The sequence below is a fragment of the Sander lucioperca genome, chromosome 11 (genome assembly GCF_008315115.2).
Source record: "Sander lucioperca isolate FBNREF2018 chromosome 11, SLUC_FBN_1.2, whole genome shotgun sequence".
In the NCBI taxonomy this organism is placed as follows: Eukaryota; Metazoa; Chordata; class Actinopteri; order Perciformes; family Percidae; genus Sander; species Sander lucioperca.
The window spans coordinates 22,748,664-22,761,177 of NC_050183.1; the positions used below are offsets into that span (position 1 = coordinate 22,748,664).

Sequence of the window (12,514 nt, forward strand, 5' to 3'; positions counted from 1 at the left end):
TGTTATGTCATTTATAGATCTTTTATAGATCTACTGTTAACTTCAGAGACAGTTACTACAGTAAGCTGCATGATTACATAATAATAGACATAATGACAATAAACCTAATGCATAAAAACGATAAATTAACATACACACATACTGTAGAAAAATAAAAATACTTTTTGCAAGGATGAAATAAGAAAAACCTTTTTTTGGCTGCACTAAAATCAATTTTATGTGTTATTAATGTTCATTAGTAATCTGCAGTAAATAAAGTTTAGTACTAAAGGAATCTGTAATTTCATACATCTGTTGACTGATTTCCAATTACCGGTACATAGATCACCACTTAGAACAATCAAAAGACTTACTTCCAAAAGACAAAATTAATAGGTATTTTCTACTTGTATATTATACCTCAAATTAGCAATATAATAGAGAATAATACACAGACTTTTAAATATTAAGAAATATAAATGAAAACATTTAAAAAAAAAAAAAAAAAAAAAAGTTTTCTAAAAATCTGACTAATATTCCTTATACTCATATTGATATTTGACATCAAAAAATGATGATAATCATTACTTTTTAAATGATAAATAAGTGACTGTACTTGACATGGGAAACTCAAAAAATGTAAAACATCAGTGTAGGTTTAGAAAGGTTCGATCTACCGGATGAGCTGGAAGAGCGATCATTTGACACTAGTGACAGTGATAAATAATGTTTGGTTTGGAAAATCCCTCTATGTGTTGTTACTAAAAGGCTAAACTGACCTGCGGCAAACCTCTTCTTGATGAGAGAGAAGCGGTATCCTGGCCCAGCCAGCTCAATGTCACAGCCCGACAGGGTGCTGCCCTCACTGGTGAACTGCACCGCCAGCGGAGCCGGTTTACTGGGACCTTCTGTTAGCTGAAAGCGTGCTAACAATGAGCCCACACCTGCGGAAAGAGGGCGACTTTAGAAAGACGTCTGTCAGCCCCGAGGAATGATTCAGGGGTGAAGGGAAAATAATTTAATTCACAACATCTCATAGACAGTGATGTGCACCAGGAAATCAAGTTAAAAAAGAAGTGAAAATAGCTTCTGACTATGACTCTGACAAAATGAAAGATGCTGGAAGCAGCTCTCGACGACTTTGCTATATATAACTTTGCAGGAACAGGCTTTTCTATCAAATCCTGCTCACCGTCAAAGTATTTGCTGGACACAGATTTCAAGGAAACACTGACTGAGATTCATTTGAAAGGAAAATGACATATTATATAAGTCATCTATGTTCAAAAGAAGCTGGACTAAACTGATCATGTTTGAGCCTGGTTATGTTTTCTATCTTATATATAACTACATAATCTAGTTTACTGTCCTTCTCTTGGAGACCAGCCTTTCTGCTTTGCAACATATGAAACAGGCAACAGACAATTTAGAGTACATCAGATGACGTCGGATTGTCAAGTCAGATGCACAAATCAAACTAAGCTTTCTCAGTTGAAAATATGTGTAATATTCCACTGTAGCTTTTACATAAGGCACTAATTTCCAGAGGAGCTCTGGAAACATACCACACACACGGTCACATGTACTATACCTTTACAGCTTTACATACACTATACTATGCTTGTCTCTTGTTTTTGTGCTATGCCAATAAAAGTAAATGTGTACATAAACCTTTAACCAGGGCTAACTGGTAATAGATTCAATCTCTTCTAGGCCGATACAATCAGAATATAAAACAAGACTCATCAATCGCCACAAGGCTATTTTCTAAAGAATATCAATATTACTAAACGGTATACTGTATCATTACTTTTATCATTCTGTACATACCTCCATTTTCAGACTTCTGTGAGATATCAGGAATCTTCCAAAGGATTCTTTGCTGCTCCGCATTCCTGTCAAGATTACAAGAGGACAGAAAACCACATAGATGAAGCTTCTGAAGATGAAATGGCCAACTAAAAGTCAAAGTCAAACGTTTCTGTAAAGTTTAGACCGTACCACGCAGCAGGAGGTAAGACAGCCTGTAGTTTTGAAACCCCTCCATCGACAGGGACGAGGAACTGGACGTTGTTGAGGGCCATCGGCGTCGTTATGGCCTCCCCGTTGTATTTGTAGTCTATTCTCAGGTCAGTGCTGGTGGGCTCGCATCTCCAGCTCACCGCTAGATTCAGAGGAATCGACTGGAGCCCCTCCGTCGATACCTGCACACAGATAGAAAATATGCAGACACTACTTATAATAATCGCAGTGCCAAAGCATTTTGTCTTACGTTTAGGGATTCCAACATAATGTCATGTTGCCCCTACAGTTCATATAATCACCCCAAAAAAAACATGTTTAATGGGTAATAGTTGATAAGGGGTTGTTATAACTTCAGTGGCATATTTGCCTATACATCTCGTCAAAGCTGCTGTGTACAGTATCTCTTAGCTTAGTGACTCCCCAGGGGTGCGAGCTCACCTGATACTTGAGCATGTCCACATTGTAGTATGTTGCCTGTGGCTTCTGCTCTGCCACCTTCTTTAAATGGGATATCAGGTTTGGCATGTTTACCCAGAAGTCCTTGGCATCAGCCTTGGCTTGTGTGGTGGTGTCGCTGGTGGGGAAGAATGTAGAAAAGCATGATCAAAATACATTTCATATGATCCTGGTGGTGATTTGTCTAACGTCTCAGTTTTAAAGGAATGTTTGACCAGACAAATAAACTTATTGTGGCAATAATGACTTTGGAAATTTGAGTCCACATGCTGAATTTGACAAGCTTTGGTTAGCCTTTTAATTCTCACAATGAGCCACAAGAGGTCGTGCTTGACACAAATTTTACAACAACTATGCAACAGCAATAAGTATTCCGCTGTAAGGCAAAACACTTTTAGTGCTTTTAGGTTAGCTTATTAACATTTTAATCCCAGGTAAGTGTTTTTGTATTTTTCAAACCTGAATAATAATTAAAAAAAAAAAACAAAGACAATAAAAAAAAAAAAGCCAACCTCTGTTCAGTGATGACCTCATGATGACTCAACATGCAGTCAGCTGCATTAGTGTCTGAGATGATCTAAAGTTTACTCATCCTCACTAACAACCAAACTCCTCCATATGGGACCATGAATGTTTTATGAGCCATTCCTCAGATAATTTTACTAGTTTAAGTCCTTATGTCAAATACAAAAATATGTGCATAACCCCATCTAAAGTTTTGTTAGTTTTTAGTTAAAACATACTGTATACGTTTAAAGTTTCACTTAGTTTTTAGGACACTTCATGACCCTCTCTTTTAAAAGTGTTTGTTTACTTCATGCTGTTGTATATTTTAGACAATTTCTATATAAAACACATTGCATTTCCCCGTATGAATGTGCTGTATAAATCAATGATTATTATAAAAAATCACAATCAATTGGAAACAAACATAATTGTTCAAAGAGCTTGCATTTACTAATATTTATTTAATATATAAATACACAAAGTGATTGATTTGATTACATGATACAACATGCTCTTTAAGCTTTTATCTCACATGCTCTTTAAGTGAAATTAATATTAATACAAATTATAATGCACAGTGAGTATTTGATTTGGTTTTAATGAAGTTTAGTTAAATTATGGTGAAAAACGGTGTGTTTGTTATTTGTTGCTGAGAGTGAGGTGATGCGTAACAGCTGTGTCATTACCAGCAGAGGAGCTGGGGGTTAGGCAGCACATGCTCCAGACGGCTGTAGTTGGTTATGCTGAAGGTTAGCACGGCGGGGGACGAGTTATTGGCAAAGTGCCGCGTGATTCCCGCCGGAAACGACAAAACCATCTCACCTATGATCTTCACAACACACCTGAGAGGAAGAGGAAGACAAGGAGTGGGTTAGAGAGAGAGAGAGACACACACACACACACACACACACACACACACACACACACACACACAGAAACTGTACATATACAGTACACATTTCTGTTGATTTCTCCGTTTTTCTTCTTTGTGTTTTCTTTCTTGAAAAAGCTTTGAACCCCAATTTGTTTCTCATACTGTAATTTCTCAATACAACTTGTGCTTATGAGCCTGCATTGCAGCCTTTATGTATTTAACACTTTGTAGAGCATGATTCACACATCATGCCAGTGGTGGAGGAAGTACTGAATCTCAGTACTTAAGTAAAAGTACAAATAACCAGAGATATATTTACTTTACTTCTCCGGGAACCATCACCTTATCGTGGTGGAGAGGTTTGTGTGTCCCTATGAACCTGAGGGCTGTGTTGTCTGGAGCTTTGTGCTCCTGGTAGGGTCTCCCAAGGCAAAGTGGTCTCAGGTGAGGGGCCAGACAAAGAATGGTTCAAAAACCCTATGAAAAAACGAGGTAGAGATGATGTGACCCTGCCCGGAGGAAGCCCGGGGCCCCCGTCTGGAGCCAGGCCCAGATGGAGGGCCCGTCAGCGAGCGCCTGGTGGCCAGGTTTGCCACGGAGCCCGGCCGGGCACAGCCCGAAAAAGCTACGTGGCACCTCTCTCTCCAACCCATGGGCCCACCACCTGTGGGAGGAACCGCTGGGGTCGGGTGCGCTGCCACATGGGTGGCAGTGAAGGTCAGGGGCCTCGACGGACCAGACCCGGGCAGCAGACGCTGGCTCTGGGGACGTGGAACGTCACCTCTCTGTGGGGGAAGGAACCGGAACTTGTGCGGGAGGTGGAGCGCTACCAGTTGGATCTGGTGGGGCTTACCTCTACGCACAGTCTCGGTTCTGGAACCATACTCCTGGATAGGGGTTGGACTCTTTTCTTCTCCGGAGTTGCCCAGGGTGTGAGGCGCCGGGCGGGTGTGGGGATACTCACAAGCCCCCGGCTGAGCGCTGCTACGTTGGAGTTTACCCCGGTGGACGAGAGGGTCGCCTCCCTACGCCTGCGGGTTGTGGGGGGGAAAACTCTGACTGTTGTTTGTGCGTATGCACCAAACAAGAGCTCGGAGTATTCGGCCTTCTTGGAGACCTTGAATGGAGTCCTGTATGGGGCTCCAGTAGGGGACTCCATAGTTCTGCTGGGGGACTTCAACGCGCACGTGGGCAATGATGGAGACACATGGAGAGGCGTGATTGGGAGGAACGGCCTCCCTGATCTAAACCAGAGTGGTTGTTTGTTGTTGGACTTCTGTGCTAGTCATGGATTGTCTATAACGAACACCATGTTCGAACATAGGGATGCTCATAAGTGTACTTGGTACCAGAGCACCCTAGGCCAAAGGTCAATGATCGATTTTATAATCGTTTCATCTGATCTGAGGCCGTATGTTTTGGACACTCGGGTGAAGAGAGGGGCAGAGCTGTCAACTGATCACCATCTGGTGGTGAGTTGGGTCAGAGGGTGGGGGAAGACTCTGGACAGACCTGGTAAACCCAAACGGGTAGTGCGGGTGAACTGGGAACGTCTGGAGGAGGCCCCTGTCCGACAGACTTTCAACTCACACCTCCGGTGGAGCTTTTCGTGCATCCCTGTGGAGGCTGGGGGCATTGAACCCGAGTGGACAATGTTCAAAGTTTCCATTGCTGAAGCTGCGGCGGGGAGCTGTGGTCTTAGGGTCTTAGGTGCCTCAAGGGGCGGCAACCCACGAACACCGTGGTGGACACCGGTGGTCAGGGAAGCCGTCCGACTGAAGAAGGAGTCTTTCTGGGATATGTTATCCCAGGGGACTCCGGAGGCAGTTGCAAGGTACCGAAGGGCCCGAAGGGCTGCAGCCTCTGCCGTGAAAGAGGCAAAGCAGCGGGTGTGGGAGAAGTTCGGAGAAGACATGGAGAAGGACTTTCGGTCGGCACCAAGGTGCTTCTGGAAAACCGTTCGCCACCTCAGGAGGGGGAAGCGGGGAACCATCCAAGCTGTGTACAGTAAGGATGGGACGCTGCTGACCTCAACTGAGGAGGTAATAGGGCGGTGGAAGGAGCACTTTGAGGAACTCCTAAATCCGACTAATACGCCCTCTATGGTAGAGGCAGAGCTGGAGGATGATGGGGGATTGTCGTCAATTTCCCTGGTGGAAGTTGCTGAGGTAGTTAAACAACTCCACAGTGGCAAAGCCCCAGGGATTGATGAGATCCGTCCAGAAATGCTTAAAGCTCTGGGTGTGGAGGGGTTGTCTTGGTTGACACGCCTCTTCAACATTGCGTGGAAGTCGGGGACGGTGCCTAAGGAGTGGCAGACCGGGGTGGTGGTTCCCCTTTTCAAAAAGGGGGACCAGAGGGTGTGTGCCAATTACAGGGGTATCACACTTCTCAGCCTCCCCGGTAAAGTCTACTCCAAGGTGCTGGAAAGGAGGGTTCGGTCGATAGTCGAACCTCAGGTTGAAGAGGAACAATGCGGATTCCGTCCTGGTCGTGGAACAACGGACCAGATCTTTACTCTCGCAAGGATCCTGGAGGGAGCCTGGGAGTATGCCCAACCGGTCTACATGTGCTTTGTGGATCTGGAGAAGGCGTATGACCGGGTCCCCCGGGAGACACTGTGGGAGGTGCTGCGGGAGTATGGGGTGAGGGGGTCCCTTCTCAGGGCCATCCAATCTCTGTACGACCAAAGCGAGAGCTGTGTCCGGGTTCTCGGCAGTAAGTCGGACTCGTTTCAGGTGAGAGTTGGCCTCCGCCAGGGCTGCGCTTTGTCACCAATCCTGTTTGTAGTATTTATGGACAGGATATCGAGGCGTAGTCGGGGTGGAGAGGGGTTGCAGTTTGGTGAGCTGGGGATCTCATCGCTGCTTTTTGCAGATGATGTGGTCCTGATGGCATCGTCGGCCTGTGACCTTCAGCACTCACTGGATCGGTTCGCAGCCGAGTGTGAAGCGGCTGGGATGAGGATCAGCACCTCTAAATCTGAGGCCATGGTTCTCAGCAGGAAACCGATGGAGTGCCTTCTCCAGGTAGGGAATGAGTCTTTACCCCAAGTGAAGGAGTTCAAGTACCTTGCAGTCTTGTTCGCGAGTGAGGGAACAATGGAGCGGGAGATTGGTCGGAGAATCGGCGCAGCGGGTGCGGTATTACACTCAATTTATCGCACCGTTGTGACGAAAAGAGAGCTGAGCCAGAAGGCAAAGCTCTCAATCTACCGGTCAGTTTTCGTTCCTACCCTCACCTATGGTCATGAAGGCTGGGTCATGACCGAAAGAACGAGATCCAGGGTACAAGCGGCCGAAATGGGTTTCCTCAGGAGGGTGGCTGGCGTCTCCCTTAGAGATAGGGTGAGAAGCTCAGTCATCCGTGAGGAGCTCGGAGTAGAGCCGCTGCTCCTTCGCGTCGAAAGGAGCCAGTTGAGGTGGTTCGGGCATCTGGTAAGGATGCCCCCTGGGCGCCTCCCTAGGGAGGTTTTCCAGGCACGTCCAGCTGGGAGGAGGCCTCGGGGAAGACCCAGGACTAGGTGGAGGGATTATATCTCCAACCTGGCCTGGGAACGCCTCGGGATCCCCCAGTCGGAGCTGGTTAATGTGGCTCGGGAAAGGGAAGTTTGGGGTCCCCTGCTGGAGCTGCTACCCCCGCGACCCGTTACCGGATAAGCGGAAGAAGATGGATGGATGGATGGATATTTACTTTAGTAAAAGTAAAAGTACAACAATGAAAACCCTACTTAAGTAAAAGTAGAAAGTACCTGATTTTAAATGTACTTATTAAAAGTAAAAGTACTTGCATAACGATTTATTCTGTTAATGTCTATATTCTAATAATTAAAAAAAACTGTATGGGCTGTGGCATTTTAATTAAGTTAGTTTTAGGTTAAAGTAATTGTGCTTACCATCTGTGGCCCAGTTTACATTCTGACTTACAATTCTGGTTATCTATCAGGGTGATCTGCATGAAGCTCGACTTTGCATTATTTCCCACGGGACAGTGAATGCTGCACACATTTATTTAGCAAGAACACACAGGCTTGAACAACAAGTACATGGCTTCACAGCTGAGGAGGACCTGGAGTGTTAAGATAAATATACGGGTTGTATATTAACCCTATGTGAACGGATGCTTCACATATGACCAAGCAGAGTATTGGGAGCAGCAGCAGTAACAGGACCAGCGGTAGTACCGGGAGCGGTACGCGCCTGGCCAATAAATGCTATTGAAGGGCGGGTCTTGGCGTGGCCATAGTGGGATTCGTAATATCGCGAGCAGCACCGGGAGCTGGACGGCCGCTGCTGAAGGCTTCCCCTGAGGACTACAAATGTGTGACGGTGAGGAAGACGTTTTGGCAGGGGGGAAAACTGATCAGAAAATGTAACGGAACGTTGTAGAAATGTAGTGGAGTAGAAAGTATAGATAATTGCTGCAAAATGTAACGAAGTAAAAGTCAAAAGTATGCACTATTGATTGTACTTAAGTACAGATACGTGAAAAATGAACTTAAGTACAGTAACAAAGTATTTGTACTTCGTTACATTCCACCACTGCATCTTGCTAATATTAAAAAAGCCTAAATCAATAATTTAAACAGATTAGTTTATTCCTCTCAGCTCCTAAACCTGCCCCAAAGCAGTGTAGGCACAAAAACTGAGCATGCTCAGTGAGTTCGGTCTTACATTAAGTACACTGCAGGGATGCAAAATGCAGTCACAAATTTTACAGGCCATATTCATTATATAATGAAGGAATATGTCATGTTTTTTGTGCATGACAAACCCTTGCAACCCAGGTCAGGGAATCCTACTGTCATATGTATTTCAGGATATGTCGTGAATGTGTAAAGCTTTTTGTTGACCTACTTGCTTGGGTCAGCTCCTTTAAAGAAGGCATTGACCGTCTCTGTGAATGCAGCAGCCACAGGAAGAGTGTCCTGAGCCCCCATGGTGAGAGGACTGGGCCCTCTGGAGCAGCCTGGAGGCAAAACACACACACACACACACACACACACACACACACACACACACACACACACACACACACACACACACACACACATTAAAATAGTCTGAATAGGACAAGATACACTCACCACACAACCAACAATCCAATGAGCTGAATTAGTCGCTATTTACTATTCTTTTCTGGTTGTTATAGCAAAAGTCAGGGCTTAATCCAAAGATCAATGTATAGTAGCTTCAACCAATTATAAAAATACATTAACAGACTAATAGATACATGGTCCAACTCCCAAACCAGGACTCTACACTCTTCCTAACCAAGTGTGTGGATGAATTGAGGAACAACACACGGTGTGCAAACTACTGTGATTCTATTTGAAATGAGAACAAATATTAGTGTTAGTAAGGTGGCATGAAAACAGCAGGTTATGTGTGAAGAGGAAAGCCATTTCTCTTTTCTATTTGACTGTGACATTGTAGAATTAAAACACAATTACTTCATATATCTCCCACAAATTTTTTTATTTTTTATATAGCATGTTACACGCTGGCTTTTATTTGAATAAGCACAGGTAGATGAGAAAGGAAAGACAGAGGGGAGAGGTAAAGAGAGACCAAAATATGTTATGCATGCTTATTCCAGACATGCTGTTAAAGCTGAATTATTCTGAAAAGATCAAAGGAGATAAGAGAGCCCGAAGATCAAACCAAAAACCAAACAACCAAAAGGACAAAAGTGACGAGGAAGTGATTAGCAAAGTACACGAAGAATGATGATTCTTCAGGAAATGAAAGCCGGTCAGCGCAGACGAAATGAGACTGAACAATGTCAGGAAGAGAAGGTAGAGGAAGATATGAGAAGACTTCATAGTTGACTGCATATGGGAGGGGAGGGGGGGCTCAGCCAGGAGTTAGCATGGCGTGGGTTAGGGTAATGGAGGGATTGCAAAAGAAGGAAGAGGAAGGAGAGGGGAGGAAGGAAGGAAGGAAGGAAAGAAGGGGCAGGGCAGGGGGCGAAGCTTGCACAAATTATTCTCAGAAGAGTGTGTGTGCACGCTACCCTGGCTGGTGCAGAGAAAACTTACCTTCAAAGGTTAAATAAAATTTCCCTCTGTCAAACCACACAAGGGATGGCTGGTCATTCTCTGTGTGGGGTTGAGGGGTGGGGTCAGGAGAAAGGGACGAGGAGGAGGGAGGAGGAAGAGGGATGAAGGGGAGGGAAGTGGGTGAGGAGGGATGGGGGGGGCAGGGGGGAGGAGAAAAGGACAGTAGCGTGAGTCTCACATGGCAGGTCTATCAAACGTCACAGTGGGGTGAAACGTGGAGGTGGAGGCCGAGGGGACGAAGATGCACAAGCCGAGACAGAGCTGGTGACAACATGGGTGGTGGTTTTTGGTGGGTGCTTGCGTGCGTGAGGAAGGGCAGCAGTCAGGTGGAGTGAGGGCCAGGTGTGTGCTGCTGGATGCTGGCAGTGGTACGACTCATTGTGTGATACAGGAGAGAGGAAGTCGAGGCTGCAGAGTCTGAGGGGGGGGGTTGCCAGTTTCAGGGGCAGCAGCCAATGTTTGCTCTATTAGGGAACATATTACACCAGCTGATGCTCTAGTTTCTGGCAATTTAGGTAGCACTAAACTGGCACTACTTTCTTCATCAGTGGCATATTGTTTCGTACTGCGTTTATCTATTTTAGGCTTTTCTCTCAGTGTCTTACTGTGCTCACATTTTGCTCCAGGCCTCCACTTTTCAAATTATGAAACAAATGGAAGCATACTGTCATGTGTAAAGACATCCTGCAGGGGGCAGGACTAAGACTAGAGAGCAGAAAGAGGGAGGGACTGTGGTGCACAGGGAGAGAGATGCTGCGTCCCAATTTCAGTGGCTGCATCCTCCAAGGAAAACAGCCTATGAAGGTGAAGTTTAGCCTCACAGAGACCAACACTAAGTGCATTCAGACAGTCCTGGTTAACTTTCATCGTAAGTTTATCACAAAGAAATCCCCTTAAACTAGAGCTACACAGATAAATAGGCTGATATATTGGGCAATATTATCTTATTGCAGATTATTAGTAGCTGTGTCTCTGTTGGCAGATGTGCCAAAGATATACTTCAGGTAGTTTAGAAATGGTGTCTCCATTACAAAGTTTGTCCACCAGAGTGCTATAGCAAAATAAAAAATCCTGCTCAGTTAAAAACAAAATGAAAAAAAATTAAAGGACCTTTATCAAAAATGTTTGCTATGATAGCCAGTATATCATTATCAGATTTAAACTCTAAAATAGCTGCAAATATAAAAAGTGACCTGTGAAGAAAAGACCTGTGTTTATGTGTTTCGACCATCCACAGTTGGTAACTTTCACTTCAATACATTGTGGACAGCTGGCAAAAAGTGTACCAAGTGGGGCATCTTGGTGGCCTAGTGGTTAGGACGCATAATACGTTAGACAAGTGAGACAACACTACGTGTGTCCAGACAAGTTTATCCCCAATTCAAATGGTGGACAAAGCAAGCTTCTGAGTTTAGAGTACACGTTGGTAACATTCACTATGATGGACAACAGGCAAAAGATGTACCTGGTTAATGATAAACAATATATATATATATATATATATATATATATATATATATATATATATATATATCAATATATCTTGATGCCCACCTCAGCACAAATATCTGATAAACGTGAAAGGGATTTTGTATTTACTGAAATTATGAGTTAATAGAAAGTATCACTAAAACACTGACCATTGAACAATGGGTTTTGGCAGGAGATCCCAATATGAGGGTCGGGATTTTGTTGAGAGGTCATGAGACGATTTATGTGATAGGAGAGATTTCTTTTACACATCATTAGGTTTTTTCTAACTTTTCTCGAATAATTCCTTTTATTCTTATAAAATAATGGCTAGTTTAAGCCTCTGGAACATTATAAATATCAAAACAAAAACCTATGAGAAGGGACAATTATTGCCTTATTAAACCTGTAATGAGAGGTCACAAGGAGAAGATGCTTAATTTTGAGGACACAATGGAAAAAGGTGGATTACAGGATATTGTAGGCTGCAAAGAATACACTGGTTCTGTCAACACAGTAAAGAAGGCCTCATTTCACAGCTGCATTTGGAGGAGCTCTCTTTCAAAAGAGTCAAGTTTTTCCGTGATGTATTTAGCTCATGAACTCGGACTTTCCAGCCCCTGAACTGGGATTTAGCTCCAGTTTGACTAGATAGAACATTACAAGGGATTGTGTTTACATATTGAACTATTTCCAAAAATAATAAAACATGCAACAAAAACATGACTCCTTCAACATTAAATGTGTGCCTTGAACTCATGTCAGTGTTTCAGTTTAACACAGAGCAGAGTAGGCTTGTTCTAGTACATACTATAGTTTTGATGTAGGGTCTCAGCAGTGAAGGTGTGTTGTTAAGTGAGTGGATTAACAGATCTGTTGGGTGATGGAACGATGAGAGCAGAGCGGTGCTTCATGAAGAAAACAAAAGGGCAGGTGTTCAGATAGAAAGGGCGGGTGTTTTGGGCTTGTATTCTCCTATGGCTTTAAAGTGCATGAGTGACAGGTATGAGAGGTGGGCGTCAGGGGTTGAGTGTGAGAACAGACTGAGGCTTTAGGGCCGTTGGAGATTGGTTGAACTTATGGCTGTTTTGTGCTACGCCAGCGGTAGAGAGAGAGTAGCATGAATACCAAACAGCTGCTGC

The 12,514-nt window shown here is 44.2% G+C and overlaps 1 protein-coding gene across 9 annotated transcripts in view; it reads right to left on the reverse strand.

Moving 5' to 3' along the window:
• The window catches only part of sgip1a (SH3GL interacting endocytic adaptor 1a), an 87,827-nt gene that overhangs the window by 3,726 nt on the left and 71,587 nt on the right, over positions 1 to 12,514 (reverse strand). For all 9 annotated transcript variants that reach the window (XM_036006895.1, XM_036006888.1, XM_036006894.1 and 6 more), the window contains 7 exons: positions 9,882 to 9,941; positions 8,698 to 8,809; positions 3,654 to 3,809; positions 2,443 to 2,578; positions 1,981 to 2,183; positions 1,810 to 1,874; positions 759 to 923 (listed from right to left, as the gene is read on the reverse strand). In XM_036006895.1, coding sequence (XP_035862788.1) covers positions 759 to 923; positions 1,810 to 1,874; positions 1,981 to 2,183; positions 2,443 to 2,578; positions 3,654 to 3,809; positions 8,698 to 8,809; positions 9,882 to 9,941 — 897 coding nt within the window. The remainder of the gene's footprint in view (positions 1 to 758; positions 924 to 1,809; positions 1,875 to 1,980; positions 2,184 to 2,442; positions 2,579 to 3,653; positions 3,810 to 8,697; positions 8,810 to 9,881; positions 9,942 to 12,514) is intronic.